This window comes from Panthera onca, chromosome C2 (genome assembly GCF_046562875.1).
Source record: "Panthera onca isolate mPanOnc1 chromosome C2, mPanOnc1 haplotype 2, whole genome shotgun sequence".
In the NCBI taxonomy this organism is placed as follows: Eukaryota; Metazoa; Chordata; class Mammalia; order Carnivora; family Felidae; genus Panthera; species Panthera onca.
In genome coordinates this window covers 48,714,107-48,732,244 of record NC_138347.1, presented here as the reverse complement: position 1 = coordinate 48,732,244, position 18,138 = coordinate 48,714,107, and the positions used below count along the sequence as shown (strand labels likewise).

The window sequence follows — 18,138 nt, the reverse complement described above, 5'->3', positions numbered from 1 at the left end:
TTAGCCTCTCGACGCCCTGTTTCTCCATCTGGAAAATGGGGGATGATAATGTCTGCTTGCTAGGTTATTTTGAGGTATAAATGTCTTAATATATGTGAATTGATCGGGTCAATGACTCGCAAGGAGCAAGCCCTTGAATTTATACAATGTTGATGAGATATAGATGGAGAAATTTGCTCAAAGGCATATAGATCCAAATTTAGACTGCAGTCAGTTCTGTTCCAGAGCCCACCCAAATGATTAACCATTAGAATGCACAGGCTCGGTCAGGAGACTAAGCCTTAGTTTTTCTGACTGGTAAATGGGAATAACAGTGTTTCTCCTGTATAACCACTGTGATGGTTAAAATGCAATGATATAGGTAAGGACACTAATCTAGAGCGTGGCTCAGAGCTGGGGATCGATTAGTAATGTGATTTCTCCATTTCTACATCCATATCTCTAGAATATATGCATGTGTATGTTTCTGTGTGTATATACACTTATATGTACATATGTGTTATGTATAGTGAATTGCTATGTAATCACTGACTTACTCTTAATATCTTCTCATAATATTGAAACTTCAGGATGGTTCAAAGTGTACTTTTACGAGTTTACTCCCATTTAAAAGAAGAATTGGATTGTTTTACCAGATAATTAAAAACAGTTTCCTTCCTAATAAGGTTTTTCTTTTGTTCCAGTGGTTTTGGGCATGCCTTCTCTGGATTTTTAAAAGTAGTTCAAATGGTTAAGAATTGCCTAAATACTATTTCTCTCACAAATATAGACTGACCAAAATTTCAAGTTTTTCTCTCACAGAGAGGAGAGACAGTTACAACCTAACAGAGAGAAATGTGATGCTATGTTTTTGCTGTTGTGCCTTCTTTTTTTTTTTTTTTTTGGTGTGTGTGGGAAAGGGTGTGATGTCATTTTGTCTCCACCCCCTGTGAGTAAGCCCACAGCACAGCTAAGTGAGGCCGCCCGCCTCTGTCACTGGGAGACAGTCCGCTTAAATGCAGCTTCAGGGCTGCAGGACACCCACCAGCATTACTCCCCGTGCGAGGTGGCAAATGCAACATGCTCTCCAGCTTGGGGTGTCTACTTCTCTGTGGAAGTATTGCACTAGCCCTGGGAAATGCACAGAAATTGCCAAAAGGCAAGTAGCTCTGATGTTTTGTGTTTTAAAAATAATTTTTAAGAGATACTAGTTTTTAAATGTCGATATTAAATGTGATCTACTTTGCCAGGTCGGGGGGAATACAGTTATTCTGTGGAGTCAGAGTTCATATGCGTGAAGGAGTTGCTTAAACTTTTACTTCTTTTCCCCTCTGTTATTTATTTTTTGACTGGATCTCTTGAATGCAAAAAATGAAGACCAACTTCTTATTAGGTTTAACAGACGTTCACAGTAGCTTGAATGCTATGGATTCAAACTACGGTGTTTGTATATTGAATCATATATGGATGGGTTTTCTAGTCTGTTAAAAAAGAGTTGTTTGGTGTTTTCATTCCCCTTCCCAGAGACTAAATGAGTTCTGGCTTTAGGTTTAAAAGAAGCTAATTCTGAAACTTTGAATGGTGTAAACCTCACACGTACTTGCTTGCTAATTTGGGGTTTGAGGGACTCCAGGCAGGGCACACCAAAGTAGGGTCCTGTGCTAATTTGTAGACACTTCTCTCCAGGGGAGTTTGGAAGAGGGTTTGATCTGCTGGATGGGACACTCCCCCTTTTCCTGGCTAAATTGCTCGCATTTTAGTGTTGGTATTTTGTTTATAAATGCCATCAAAAGAAAATGGAAATTTCTAGATTTAGACCCTAAAAACAATCTTTTGAGCCCATCAGCACCAAAAGAAGAGCTTGCCTCTCTCCTATCTTTGAACGTAGACGTTGCATGTACTTTTTTTGTTCCTTTGCAGAGGCGCTTTCTCAGCCAACTCTAGGTCAGGGAAGGCTTTTTATGGCTGCAGACTGTTGTAGTCAGCAGGACTATGAAAAACAGGCTGGAACTTACTATATGGTTATGACGGAAAATATTGGGGGTAATGTCTTGTCCAAAACCTAGGGTCAGAGAGAGAGGGTGTTAGTGTCAGAATGTCCAAAAGATCCTTCCCAGGTCCTCCCTCTGGGTAGTGTGTTCCCAAATCATCCTGTCCCAAGTGAAAACTGTTCTCTCCTCAGTGTGGTAAGTGAAACTTGAATCCAGAATGTGAAGGCTGAAGGGTTGGGCCCGTTGATATTTCACAGGGTGATGTAAAAAGCAATAAAAAAGGCTAAGTAAACCTTCTTAACTCTGAACAGATAGATAATTATGCAAAACTAAAAAAAATAAAAATAAAAACACATACTGTTAGATCTTTTGCTTCTATCAAGAATGTTGTTTCCTTGATCATTGTAAAAACATTTAAGTACATCAATCTTGAGGCAGAAGCATTTAGAATGAATTGTTCTTCCTGCTGAAATATTTAACAAGGACACATCATTTGAGAGAAGTCTGGGGTTTTCTCAGGCTCAATACCTACAGATGGTTTTATTTTATCTCCTATTCACTGTGTAGGGATGATAGCCATAATTTTGTTACTGCAGACTTCGGCAAATTCCAAATGCTTTAATTATCATGTTGCAATCACTGGATACAAATCTCTTGACACAGTTTTCCTTTATTTGTTATAGTTAAAAAAAAAAAAAAAAAAAAAGAAATGTTGCCCTAAAAGGCCACAAGACTTTTGTCTCTTCCTTGCACTTTAATCTGAAGAATTTTTATCCAGGTTTCCTTTGTAATTTTAAGAAATATCTGTAGTGTTGGTAATTGTTGAGAAATTGTTAAAAATAATTTTCTTACAAAATAACTGGCAAGTCTCCTTGTTTCTTTGCTTATCATAAAAGCCACTGAGGAACTTTCGGTTAGGTGAAGTCACTTTTCTCAAACTGTGTTCAGAAATAGGTGTATTGTCCTCAAAAGGGGGGTTGGGCAGGCATCTGCTCTCCACCAATAACTTAAGGAGCCTTCCCGCTTTGTCTTCTTTTGGGGAGTCACAACAGATGTGAGCATTTCACCCATTCTGAAAATTACTCGGTAAAGGAAACTGCCCAACATTTTTAACCCATCGTTTCTCAAACTCATTTGACTAAAAAAGAGTCCATTTTTCTAGTGAAATAGCTATGATATCTTGATAGGGGCTTGTCTCACACAGGACACATTTGGGGAAATGCTGAGCTAAACAAGAACAAGGTGGGGATAAAAAGGTTTTCTTTTCTTCCTTCCTACTTTAGAGCTAGTTATATGTCATTTGTGATTTAAGAAGAGGATAGAGTTTTGAAGCTAGAGAGGACATTAATGGTTAATTGAGTGGTTCCCAGACCTTTAAATTTATGGGCCAGTAAAAATACATATATATTTTTAACATCAAGGTTCCATTATAGAAGACATACTTGAGGATTTCCAAGAGGAACCAAAATCCCCAGTGTTCATAAAAGCAACCATTTTAACAGATTTATAAAATAAATGAAATTTATACAAATAAGTGTGTTGTTTTTATTTTTCTCTTTTCACCATAAACTAAGGAAAACTTCATCAAAGGTCAATATTTGGGAGCCACTGCCCTAGCTTAACTATTTACTTTACAAATGAAAACACTCAAAGGTGGGAGGGTTTGTGACTTTCCCCCATCCATAACAGGATCAGGACTGGATCCTGGACTTGAAAGGCATGTTCTACCCTGTTTCCTGCCTGGTAAGCAGGCTTCTCTGCTCCAAACCTTAGGAGTTACATTGTGCAGTGTGTGTGAATGCTACCCTTCACTTGAATAAATTTTTTTCCTGTAAATATCATAACCATTATCTTAATATTCATATTTTCCCAAGAACGTATCCTCTGTACACACACACACACACACACTATATATATATATATATATACATATATATATATATCTCTTTCTATATATAAGTGATATATATATGTGTGTGTGTATATATGTATATTTACGTATATATATCTATATATATACATATATATATAGATATAGATATAGTTGGAAATTTATAGGAAAAAGAAATTATTTTTAAAATAAGATACATTTGTTCCTTGTCTTATACCTATTTGCATACTTAGTATGCATACAAGTATGTAACCACATACTTGGTTACAGAAAATAAGATATTGGAAGAGTCCTTCTTATTTTTCAAAAGCTTAAAGTTAAAGACTATTATTAATGGATCTCTTCTCTCTACAACTTAATGAGTATGTGTTTTGGCAAATCGTTTGCCTTTGCTAAGCCCGGTTTTGTCATCTGTAAAAGGGGAATAATGGTAACTATCTCATAGTGTTTTAGGATTAAATGAGACGAGATATCATGTTAAATGGTCATAGAAAAGTGGATCAATATTTTAAAAAATAGGTATACCATAATTTGTGGTCTTGTGCCCAAACTGTCAGACAAATTCTTGGAGGGCAGTAAATTTAGGTGGCATGTTTTTGGCAGAAAGGTGGGGCAAGAGAGTTAAGTGTTGCTCTACAGACAATGAGAGAAAACCTCTCCTGCGCTCTAGGCTGACCATGGCCAACCCCAAATGGATGTTTGATTGTCAAGGTCAAACATTGCTGTTCTTTATGGAAAGCTGCACCTTTGCCTTAGGATCAGCTTTCTCTGGGGATTGGTAAGGCCTTACAGAGCTTCGTGGAGAGATCCCTTGAGCTTGTTTTTCAGGAAGAGAATTAAACTGTAACATACAGACCCTGAGAAGAATCACCACATTATTTGACACCTCTGAAAGCCCCTGTGCTCCAGCTACCTCTTGGAATCTTTATTCTTGGCACCACAGACCTTTTCTTCCCCTGCTGCATACCAGGCTAGGATAAAAACCACAGAGAACAATATGTTGTGAAGGGAGCCAACGAAAGCTTATAATGGGAGCTCTCTGCAGAAACTCCTGTGTATGGAAGATTGTAATCTGCCAGGAGGCAAAGCCTACTATTTCTAGAGAACTCTATCAGTCCTGAGGCACGTGTGAGGAAAATCACAGAGGAACATCCAAGATACTAGTGTAATCAGATAGCCTGAAGCCATAAGGCTCTTGGGTGCGACTCTTGGCATGTAGCAGAGGGAAGAGGCAGCTGGCTCTTTGCCTCAGGTTCTTACCTGACATAGTAGATAGAAATCACTGATTCCAAGGGCATAAAACAGGGGCAGATGGTAAAAATAACAATAACTGTCACAGTTATTAATAACTTATAGATAACATTTTTTGAGCTCATATTGCCTGTGGTAATTTAAGGCTAAATATTTTTAGTGTGGAAAATCTCAATCCTCAAAGCTCCCCTATATAGCAGGTATTTTACTATTCCTATTTTACAGAGCATAAAATTGTGCCCAGAGCATTTAAGCGATTTGCCCAAAGTCACACAGACAGCAAGTGGCAAAAGACTATATATATCCTTAATTTCCGTGTAATATCAGTTCCCTGCTTTATGTGAAGATATACTAATTTATTTAAGTAACAAATTATATTTCATGTGTATGCAGAGCACTGAGGCTAGGAACACACAGCATGGCACCTGTCTTTAAGGAGCTGACCCGGTAACGGAGGAGACCGGGATATAAAGGGATAATTACAATAGAGTGAGATTATCCTTCACTTTAGGTAAAGCACATGGAGCTTTGAGAACAGCCAGAGGACCCACCCCAGCCAGAAGGGATCAAGAATTAGGAGAGGATAAAGTACTTAAGTAGAGGCCTGGAAGACAAATACAAGTTGGTGCAAGGAAGAGGATGGCTGGGAGTTGAGGGGCCTTCGCAACAGAGGAAGCTGCATGGCCAGACCCTAGGAAACCCCCAGGTGCCAGTGCTCAGCTGGCGTTAAAGTACTCAGAGAAGAAGCCGGAACTGGGAAGTCCACATAGGATGCAACTGTGTCTTCCTTGTCTCTATTTGCCCAAGACTCATTGACTCCCCAAGATTGATTACAAAGAGGAAATAGAAGCTTGTCTTTGGAGTGGAGGACTCCTATGTTTTGCTCTGTAAACTTTTCCAGACATTCACCTGGGGTCTGGCTCTCACTTTCCATGGATACCTCCCAATCTTACTTTGACAAAATTTCATGTGTCACTCCAATGACCCAGTCCATTTCTCTAAAAGGTGATTAATATTTGCAAGGGGCTGGAGAAGATCTCTTCCATCTTAGGGCAGGGAAGTTGGGGGGATATTAATGGGGAGTGCAAAAGAAACCTACTGGGTAGGATTCTGCTTTTAATAAGTTGATGTATATTTATGTACTGGTGTCACTGTATAAGAGTATATTGGAAAAATATGGCTCCTCTGCTAAAAGGAAACAAAAAAGTTTGAAAACTATGGGAGAATTATTTTAGTATCTTTGTCAGCTCCAAAGTTTCTTGGCAGTTTTATTGATTTGTTTGTGTTTATTGAGCATCTGTTAGGTAAAAATGAGATCCAATCCTTGTTATAAAATAACCCTATATTAGGAATTGATTAAATATAATTTTTTGGTGCTAAGACTATCATGTATAAAACCTAAGGTTTAAAAATTAAGTTCTCCTGTGTTAACTATATATTTGCTACTTTTTTTCAGTTTTATAGACTACTATATCAGACTATGAGATATGGAATGGTAAGGAATTTCAGCCTCTCTCTTTCACAGGGAAACAATTGAGAATAAGAGACTTTATCTACACTGTCTCATAGAAAAGACAGCTAAAATGTTTTTGTCGGTTAAATGTGAGTTGGCAGAAGGTTTCTTTAAGACAAAAGCGAGGTATCTAATAAAGAGAGGATCATTCAGGGGATGAGACCCACTGTTCTATCTGGGTCACTGTCTTCAGAAAGATTTTCCTTTCGCTTGTTTCTTGCTTGCCATTGTAAAGTAGGTATAAGAGAGAATGTTGTACGTAATATATGAACTTATAAAAGTGATCTAAGAATAAATGTAAAATTAAAAAATAAATAGAATAATCTAAAGTGAAAGATATTATAATAGTAAAATAAAAATGTAAAAATAAATAGTATCAGCTAAAGAAGGAACATGTTATAAATAGAATATGAATGGTTTCACTACATACATTCTGTTAAAATGACATTTAAAAATATGAAAACAATTAACCATATTACTCCATAGCAGGCATGATGTTTAATGCTGTGTTTAGCATAAATTATCTCATTTTATCCTCACACCTATGAAGATATGTTATTATTTTTCATATTTCACAGATGAGGAACTAAGCCTGAAGAGTTTGCTAGTTAACTATTTAAAATATTTTTTATGTTTATTTATTTTGAGAGAGAGACACAGTGCTGGAACTCATGAACCATGAGATCATGACCTGAGTGAACTTTGGACGCTCAACTGACTGAGCCACCCAGGCACCCCTAGTTTTTTAGTTAACTATTGATGTACAACAAATGGCCACAAAATCATCAGCTTAAAACAACACATATTTATTATTTCAAAATTGCTGTGGGTTACAAGACTGAGTCTGTCTTATTTGGGGCCTCTCTTCACTGTCTTTCACAGGTTGCAACAGAGAGTTGGGCAGGGATAGGGTCTCATCTGAAGGCTTGACTGGGGAAAGGTCCACTTCCAAGTTTTTGTGGTTGTTGGTAGAATTCAGTTCCTTGAGGAATTCTGGCAATTGACCAGAGGTCACCTCAATTCTTTGCCACATGAACGTTTCTATTATGTCTCCTTGCTTCATCAAAATGTCCAAACACAGATTAATTTGCAGGCAAGATAAAAATTTTAATTTTATGCAGCCTAATCATGGAAGTGAAAGCCTATGACCTTTTTCACATTCTATTGGTTAGAAACAACTCACAGGCCCTGTCACATAAGGTGATTTTACAAGGGAGTTAATATCAGGAGATAGGGGTATTGGGAGTTATCTTAGAACCTACCCACTACAAAATGGTCAATGGCTACTAGAATCATACAGCTAGTAAATGATATATTGGAACTATGAATATAGCAGATATAACTCCAGAGAATATACTGGTTTGAGTATTAACACCAATCTACTTTCCATAGAATTCAGCCTTTAGTGGAAGGTCCCCATTAGGCAAACTGCCAATTTGTCTCCCTCCATGGTTAGGGTCAATTCTAGGAAATTCCTGAGAATTGAGATAAACATGTTAAGAGTGCAAAGACTTAAGGTACATATTTAGGGCACAATTTTATGTGTGCAAGAATCCAGTCAATGCCTAGATTCCTTTGCTGATTTCCTCTGTGGCACATCAAATGTGGTCAATCCCATGTAGAAGGATATGGAAAGTAAACTCTCCCCAAATAGAAACCCTGATTTTCATTTTAAGACTTAGATGTCACCATCTCTCACCCAAAAAGAGAAAACATAAGACAGAGCAAAAATTTTCTTTAACAAAATGTACAAATATTAAGAAAGCAACCCCTATTGAGTTGATGACACAGTTCCCATAAAATGTGCTTGTGAAACATCAGTGAATGGAGGAGTTGTTATAAAGTTGAGTTAAGTTTGTGTTTGGAGGAAGAAAGTGTATTTGTGCTGGTGCATGTGATGGAGACAACTGGATGAACAAAAGGAGCTTTTTCCGATCCTTTTTGCTGTTAATAAAACAATTCTTCCATATGTTCTAGGAATCAAAACACAAAATTTAGGTTGTACATAGGATATATTCTTAACATGGTATCCAGAAACTCATAGAATGTTTAATACTAGAATACCCTGTGTGGCTTTTTTCTCTATCCCACAGTCTCTTCTTGTGTTGGGATTGTCCTAAAGGCCTAAGAGGTCCATGGTAAGAAGGGCAAACCTCCTGGTCTCAGTATACTTTGCTGAAGTCCTGTGGACAGGAAGGCTGAATCAGGGCTTACTCTGCTTGCTGCTCATGTTAGTTTGGGTCTCTACCAAGAACCTTTCACAGTGAGAATTTTAGAGTGTGTCATAAGTTTCCCTGATCTAACAAAATCCTGACTTGTATTCCTAGTGATTTTGATAGACATTTAGGAGCCTTAAAGCTAGCCTGAGGTTTTTAGGCTCTTTTGGTATAGCAAGCTATGAAGTCAGCTAATGTTCCTCCCTGAGGAATCCTGAAAAGGAAGTAGAAGATGTGATACCTTCATAGAAGGCTCATTATTGTTCTCTAGTCACAGACTGTACTACTAAAGTCTATGCATTAGAAAACCAGATCAAGTCAACCTACTCCAAGCACCTGCTAGTCAGGTTAGAAGTTAATTTTGCATAAAGTTGAGGTCCAGTTCAAGCTTCACGGATGATATAACAACTTAATGTTTTCTTTTAAAGTAAGTTTAGCTCTGAGTACAAATACTATTACATCTATTCTGATAGCTGTAACCCTCACTGCCCATTAGAGTAACTAGAGAATTTTCAAAAGTATCAGTACTATTCTGCTTCCCTACTCAGTTATAATTTGATTGGTGTGGGGTGGGAGAGTTTTAAAAATTTCTCAGGTGGTTCCAGTATGATCAGAATTGAGAACTACTGATTTACAGTTTTGAAAATTTGTATGTGCAAGTGCTTGATAAATCTTTCTAGATGTATGCAGAGTAAAATTTAAAAGTTGGAAACAAACTGTTTTGCTATTTAAGTTTTAAAATCAATTCAAAGATGATTTTTTTTCTGCTTTGTTCTAGAATTTTAAAGCCTTATTTGGAAAATTTTTGAGGCTCCCTTATCAGCCTACATAGAATAAGGAAATGTTTAAAATTGAGATTAACATTTGCTTTTGGTGTTAGAACATAAGTGCTAATCCTACTTTCACAAAATATCAGAAGGTAGATCTGAGAAACTACGGCTGATTGTGTTTTTCAGGACTGAACTTAAATTTATTTATTCTGTCATTTAATCATCATTAAAAAAAGCAATAGTAGGATTACAAAGATGAGTAGGACATTTCCTGCCTTCAAGGAATTTGAGAAAGTTGTATTTAAAACTATTTGGCCACAGAAATGTAATTTTCTTTTAGATGAAACTGTTGGTGTCTTAATTCTTTATCCTTAGTTAACATACAAAATTTTTAGGAGTTAAGCTATTCCATTGTGTTGCCATGCACTAGCTTTAAGTGATACACATAAAGAAGAAAAAAATAAATTAATGTAATATATTAAGAAAAACAAAGTACCCTATAATCCCAGCTAATGCAGAATATAGGAGTTAAGCAAATGTTCAATGAATTTCCCTATTCAGAAGGTCCAAGTTATATAAATCACCTTTGGACATGGTTCCTTTAATTGTGCACATTTACCACATACATTCCAGCTCACCGTCCTTCTGTTTTATGTTAAGGATAATTTGTGAGCCCATAGGATGGCTTATAATCTGAAACATCTTTAAAATGTATTTCACTGAATTTCCAATAAAAGGAAAGGTCTCTCCTCTTTGAGTGGAGAATAAACCCTTGGTAACAAAGCTTGGGGTACTTTGCTTCTGACAAGATGCCCAAATGGAGTTTCAGATTTCCTTTTTCCTTAAATGCCATTCGTTGATTTTTTCCATTCTGTTAACTGATAAGAAAACATTCTGGTTCTCCAAGGGCCCTGCTGAGAGTCCACTGTGCGCACGTGTGTGTGGGCGTGCAAGACCTAACAGGCCTTCCTTTTCTGAGTGCAGCAGAAGGAGGAGTTTGGGGCAGCTGCCAAAGTCATGCTGGCAGAGAACTCTGGAATTCAGCCCTGTTACAGATATGCCAGCAGGGGATACATGACAGAGGCTGCTTCTCCTTTCACTTTCCCAGATGGAGTTAAAGCCTCTCCAGCTAGTACGTGTAGGACAAGGGATCAGATGATTGGAAGAAGAACCCCTCCTTCCCTCTGCTGGCTCAGCCTCTTCAAACACCCCAATGATGCTATTGTCACAGAATAATTACCTAATTACTCATATTTTTCCCAGAATTGGAGGGAAAATTGCACTGGCCATGTTCTTCCTTTGAGGTTTAGTCTGTAGTTTCATCGTGCATTGAAACGGTCAATATTGGAAAATAGCAATGGGGGCCAGTGGGCAAAGTGCAGGAGTGAATGTGAGTCTGAGCAAGTGACCTGACCTCACTGAAATCAGATCTGCTTCCCTGAAAAAAGGGAATCATAAAAATAACAGTTCTCTTTTTAGCTTCCACTAATAAATAATAGTAGGGTGACTTTAACGGATTTTTTTGTTAGTAACTTTCTTAAACTAAATAAGAGGGTATGTAAAGACCAGATGCATTTTTGAAAATTCTCTACCTGCCATGGCAGCTAGAGGTCTAGAAGATCTCCTAGATGCTCTAGTCTCCTGGACCCTTCCTGAAAATATGCTGAGCTACAAGAGTGCTCCATTGCTGGAAATCAGTTTCCTGAGCCTGGGCTTGTAGTGGGTTGGCCTCACAGTGACACAGAGACTGAGTAGAAGAACCACAGCACTGTGGATTTTTTAAGAATAAATCTTGCCATCAGCATCCTGCTCCTGTTCCTTTGTCCAGTTCTCTGCAGGAGGTTGGAAGGTCGTACTCAGAGCAGATTTAAGTTATTGTGAAAGATTTGGGAGCACAAGTTGTGGTCCTTGGTCAATTGTATCTCTACATACCCTTGGGATTCAGTTCTATGTGACTTGAACTCCCCCTGGATGTCTGCTACTGACTGTCTAGCCAACTCTCAGGTACTGTGTTGCTCTGATCAGCCACCTGCTGAGACTTTTTTTCTTGCCCTCTCTTTTTGTTCCTGATATTCCTTTTGTTCCTGATATTCCTCCTTCTCTCCCCTCTTTTCCTCCTACTTCCCTCCTTTTCTCTTTCTCCCTTCTGTCAACACCAGAGGAGTCCTCAGAACATTCTACTGGCTTCCACCCTCAGTCTCTTCTGCAGGCCACTTTGGCCCCTCCTTTTCACCTCACAACTGACTCCTTATCTGTTCAGTTACATCAGGAATCACCCCTTTGGAAAAAAATGCACACTTCATAATTTTTTCAAGTCTGCAGTGGGTATTTCTATGTCATGCTAAATGTTCCACTTGACTGAAAATATCATGGTTTCCCACTTAGTTATCTTGGCATCAGCAAGTTTGCAAGAAGCACAAATTTACATTCATCTGATAAGCTCTGTGCATATCAGATTGAACAAAATATAACTGTATATTAACACCACAGTTCATTGTTAAATGGTTTTGAACATGGCATAAGTTATTACATCCCTTGAATTATGGCAACAACATAAGCCTGATAAAAGCCAGATAGCACAGTGGTATTTTGTAAGGTCACTTTTCTATTTATCCTGAATTTTTGTTCCATTGTAGTTGCTGGAGTTTGATATTTTGAAGAACTTGCACAGAACTTTGCTGTTTTTCAGGGGTTCATTGAGTTGGATCTTAAGTTCAAATGCCATGTTTCTCTCCATTTCATTGGTAACCAATGTTTCCATGAAACTGAGTTCCTGGGTTAAGTGTCCCCTATGAAATGTGATCCTTGAATTGGCCACTGGATCACAGTAGCAGGCATTTAATACCATTAATACAATTTCAATGTGCCAGTCTCCCTCTTTGATCTCTGTTTCTCTGGCTCCCCCTTTGCTTTGCTATACTCAACAGATGACTTTCAAATTTTTCTCTCACTCTTTACAGCCTCCTCTTTTTCGCTTTCATGTCTTTTTCAAGTTTTTACCCTTGTGCTTGGAAGACATCCACCATCTCTGCCATGGAAACTTTATATGTTCTACTGGATTTTAGACTTTTTCAACAATGACCTACAGTGATAATGACTAGTGAAAAAAATATGTATGTAAAATTAGGTTTCCAGATTCAAGGGTGTGTGCTTACACACGTGTGCCATGCTGCATTATTGTGCTGGTTCTCCTTGAGCTACAAATTGAAAACCAATAAATATGAAATAGATGAAAGACCTAGAAATGGGTTAAACTTGGCATGATGCACCACTGATTTTTGATTGATCAACATACTGGTATTACTCTGGTGTAGCATTTTGCTCTTATGTGGAACAATCTAGTTAAAAAGTCTTTACAGTCTTTCACTGGAACAAGTGATTATTTTTATTACCTTGTTTTGGAAATAGTAACTCAAAGTTTAAATGTTGATATTACAACTCAATCACCAGAAAGACTAATTAAAAATATTCTTGAATCATTTAAAGAGGTAACAATCCTTCATAGTCCTGGTTAGTCAAAATTCCTTCTCCATATACTCTTGGCAAGAAATCTCACTTTCACAATATTTCATCAACATGTCAATGCTTTTTCAAATACTTTCAGGTGCCTTTCTCAGCTCTTTACAAAGAACACAATTTAGTTTTATAATCCCCTAAATTTGTCAGCTGAATTGCATTATATAACACTTGTTCTTAATCGGCCATTCATTCCAAGCATCTGTTTTCACTTATGTCAGAAAATTAAGACAACAAGTATTGACTGTACTGTTTTCCAAAGTCGTCATAACCCATGCTCACATGTCATCTGAAAGGTTCTTGTGGTGTCCCAGAAACGTCCATTTCAAACACTCCTTTTCATAGCCAGAGGTTCTTAGGCCACAAAGGGACCACAGACATTAACACTAAACAAACTTCCTGAAAATTATATTATTAAATAATTTAAAAGACATTAAAGGATAAGCATTAGCACAGTCAAGATCTTTTTAGGGATATTTCTTTCTAGGCTCTTTCTTATTTTGTGGGAGTGTTTGTTTCTTCCTTTTTCTTTTTTTTAAGGGGAGGAACATGTACCTCCATTAATCTGTATTAAAACTAGTCTCTCTCCCACCTATCCTTCCTCCTTTGAGGACTTGCATCCTACATCCATCCACAGGCCCTGGTTGTAGAAGATGGAAATAGAAAAAGAAACCTGTGAACTTTGTTTTATTGAGACATAGCTGTTTAGCAAACCTGGAGATAATAAATCTCAGATTATATTGAGGAGCAAGGAATCCCTTAGTGCAGTGGTGTTCAAGGTCGAGTGAGCATCAGAATCATCTAGAGGGCCTATTAAAACTCAAAGTGCTGGTTGTCATCCCCTGAGCTCCTGACTCCGTGGATCAGAAACTCAGAGACCAAGTGGCCCAGAGAATCTTCATTTCTCACAAGTTTCCAGGTGCTGCTGGTGCTGCTGGCCCTGGGACCACATTTTTGCAAACCACTGACTTAGTGAATCTGTTAGTGTGCATGGACTACCTTCCCCAATGCCACCCTTCATGCCCCCTACCCCTTACTAAACTCATACCAGATTCTGATTTAGTAGGTCTGCTTTTAGCAACTATCACTGCTGATTCTGCTGAGATTAACTGTGTAGAGAGAAAGAATACTCATCTTTTTATATAAACAGCACCAAGCTCTGAGACACTAATTTGAAGAAATTGGTTAAGAGGAACTTAGCTAGCTTACTACAGTTCTATAAACTTGAAGAACCTGTGGTTTTCATTGTTCATTATATGATACATGTCTGCAAAAAATTATAGTTTGGGATAGTAAGGGCTCTAGTTCTTGTGATGAACTTCTGTCTGCTTTTATACCTAGAAACCACTTTTTCCCATACCTGGCTGGAGTTCTGAGCAGCATTCACCATTAATGTAACCTTGTTTGGTAGTGAGTAATGTTTAAAACCAGGGCTGGACAGTTTTTGGTGACATTATGACATATTAGTGAGAGTCATTCTCTTGTGTATATGTACATTAAAGTTAATGCTTAATATTAGCCTGAAGCATCTGTTAAGTGTAACCCAAACTTAAGAAATCCCACCATAAAGTATGAACAGTTTACCAGGTCAATCAAGAATAATACAGTTGTGAAACTAAAGATGAATTTGATACTTCACATAAAAGTGCTTTGTTGTTTTGACTCACATAGATGGTTAGCCAGCCCTTATTATTGAACATTAGCTGTGGCATTTATATTTGGCAGCTAGCTGAAAACACTGTGTGTGTAGCTTTCAGGTTTGAGTTTCTTTTCTTAGCTCTGGGAGTCCATAAAACTCTTGAAGTTGTATGTAAAGTAGTGTACTTATGGGTATATACATTTTGGAGGGTATTGATCCTTGGACATTGAGATCCTCAAAGAAGTCTAAAAGCCAGTGAAAGTTAAGAACTATATGTCTAGACAGATGCCTTTTACTGAGTTAGAATTAGGATGTATCAAATGAGTGGCTGGAAGGATTACTACTATGTGCATAGAATATAAAGAAAGGGCTCTGAGATGGTCCGTGAAAAATCTCAAACTTCACAACTAAGATAGGAACACAGTTTATTTTATGCAATTGGTTTTGTTGTGGTGCCAAAAAATTAAATATGGACGTATAGTATTCAAATAACCCTCAATGATCCTCACCACTTCACCTCACCATGAATCCCCACCTCCTGGTATGCATGTCTTTGTAGAGTCCCCTCACATACTGAATCATGGCTGGCCTGTGTTCCATCAGCACAGAGAAAAAGTGAAGTAAAGATGTGTGACTTCTGAGGCTAGGTAATAAAAGACATTGCAGTTCACACCTTGTTCTTTCTTGGGGATCACTCAGTCTGGAGAAGTCTTGTGGAGAGGTCCACGCGGTAAGGAACTGAGACTTCCTCCTCATAGCCAGCACTAATTTGCTAGCCATATGAATGTACCATCTTGGAATGCATCCTCCAGCCCCAGTCAAACCTTCAGATGATTAAAACTCTGGTCAATATCTTGACTGCATCTCATGAGAGATTCTGAATTATAACTACCTAGCCAACCTGTTTCCAAGTTCCTTCTTGATCCATAGCAACTGTGTGGATAATAAATGCTTATTGCCTAAGCCTCTAGGCTTTGGATTAATTTATTATACAACAATAGATAATTAATTTAGGGAGTGACTTTTTATTGTAATTTAAAGGATGATTTAAGTGGAATAAAAATAGAATGAAAAATACAGATAATTTTATTTATTGGCACATAACTTTGGGAAATGTAGTTTTGCCTACAGGCAAAAGATAACTGGAAATAAATTCTGGAGGATAATTTTGGATCCATTACAAAACAACTGGGCATAAATGCTGACCAAAGAATGATTGGAAACAATATGTGAATGAATATCCTTCTAAAGTAATCATAGAAAATGTTTGTTAGTTTAGAGCAGTTTAAAGACCTGGTCTTTTGAGGCCTTAATAGATGGCCTTGGCTTTCATTCCAGAGGCCATTTCAGGACTGGCCCAAGGCCAAGGGTGAGTCTGTATTGGTCCTGCTGTCATTTAGGAGAGTCAACCTGTGCCCAAGACAGCTTAAAGAGAAGCAAATTAAGATCCACCCTGTAGCTGACCTACATCCCCGAATTCCCCTGAGGAACAAATGGGCTTCCTGGGACAAACTTGGATAGGGCCAAGGTCTTATCTCCTTGGCCTTTGGCCTTAGCTTTGACCTCATGCTAAAGTTTATGTCATAGCATTCTTCGTGTAATTATAACTCCAGGGTAAGCATTTGTGAAATTTCTTATCTCTTATAGAAAAAACATTTATCAGCACCCAGTGCTATAATAGGAGGAATAAAGATATAAAGAAGAATAATGGTTACTGTTCCTGTGGAGTTTATACCCTAGCAAAAGAAATAGATGAACTAAACACGATACTACAATGTAACAAATGCTCAAGCTATATCTGACTTATAGTATGCTTCATTAATGACTGTGTCTAGTGCTTAAGCTGAACTCATTTACTTCCTTCAAAAATACCATTGTTTATAAAATGATTACAAAGAAGAATCACAGACACTTATCATCAGTTGCTAAGACCTTATTAACAAAGCATGTAACAAAACATAAAACTGGGTAAGCAGTTTCTATCCAGTTGGCCTGTTCCTTGGCTAGTCAATATCTGTGTCTCTTGGATGATACAGGTCACAAGGGATAAGGAGTCTTCCTGCTTAGCCCCTCTTCCCAAACCAAATTCCAGTCTAGATCCCAAGGTTTTTTTCACCAATATGTATCATCATTCAAAGAATTACAAGGCTCCCTGTGGCCTCTTGTTTTCATGCAGGTTCAAGGCTCCATGGACTTGACCTTCCCAGAGTGTCTTATCCTAGTTGCCAAGGAAGAGCTGTTTTAGCAGCTCATTTCCTACCACTCCTTCATCCATTGTCAATGAAGGAAACTATTAAGCAAAACATTCAGGCTTTTAAAGTGGACTCTACTCATGAGGGATGCTATGGCAAAGAAAAAAGTCAGGGAAGGCCAAAACATTGAGACAAATCTGAAACCATCATCCAAACAGGCAACATGCCACTAGAAGAGTCACAACTGTGACTAGAGATCAGCTGTTTTAGAATCCTTTTCCCACTCTGTCCTGGGAAGTGAAGGACTCCTTCATCCTCACTGGCTCTTCTCCTCCAAGGCAGCAGTGGTACTCACTCCTAAGTGACTTTTCTCCTTGGACTCATTCATTAAAAGTGGGAGTATATTGCTTTTAGGTTCCATTTTGTTATCTTGTTTCAGTGTTTTATTGCAATATAACAAAACAGGGAAGCAACTTTCAGTGATTAAATATTTTTATCTACACTCAAATGTAAAAGTTTTGACTTTCTTAGCATCTTTCTCTTTTTTCTAAAATAACATGATTATAACTATATTCTTTAAGAAATTTCCTGCACTGTTATTAATATACCTAATTATAAAATAATCTTCAGATCAACATATTAAAAGTAACTAAGTTCTTATCAAACAGGAGAAATAGTTTACATAGACTGCAAACAACTCACCTGTTGTATCTTAGAGAGAGAATCTCAAACACCATCATGGGCAGGTCTGATTTTTCAGGGTACCTTTCTCTTGGAATACCTTTTGTTCCATCCTGCACCCTAAATCTAAATGTGACTCATTTTAATGTTACTTTAGCTAATTAGAAAATATTCATCTGTAGTTATAGCTTAATGTAGAGGATAGATGGGGCATCTGTGTGGTTCAGTCAGTTGGGCATCCAACTCTTGATTTTGGCTCAGATCATGATCTCACGGTGGTGGGATTGAGCCCTATGTTGGACTCTGCACTGAACATGGAGCTTGCTTAGGATTCTTTCTCCCTTTCCCTCTTCCCCTCTCCGCTGCTTGCATGCTCTCTCTCTGTAATAAGAAAAAAATCTAGGGGAGCCTGAGTGACTCAGTCGGTTGAGTGTCCAACTTCAGTTCAGGTCATGATCTCACGGTTTTCAAGTTTGAGCCCCATGACCAGCTCTGTGCT

General features: G+C 37.9%; 1 protein-coding gene across 32 annotated transcripts in view; it reads left to right on the top strand.

The window, feature by feature from the left end:
• The first annotated feature begins 949 nt into the window (after positions 1-949).
• Positions 950-18,138, top strand: part of ABI3BP (ABI family member 3 binding protein) — a 256,453-nt gene continuing 239,264 nt past the window's right edge. For 22 of the 32 annotated variants that reach the window (XM_078452967.2, XM_078452966.2, XM_078452957.2 and 19 more), the window contains exon 1: positions 951-1,138. In XM_078452967.2, the coding sequence (XP_078309093.1) occupies positions 1,060-1,138 (79 nt within the window). In that variant the 5' untranslated portion in view covers positions 951-1,059. Of the gene's footprint in view, positions 1,139-18,138 lie in introns of all 32 variants that reach the window. The other 10 variants (XM_078452941.2, XM_078452937.2, XM_078452958.2 and 7 more) reach the window with 4 other exon arrangements.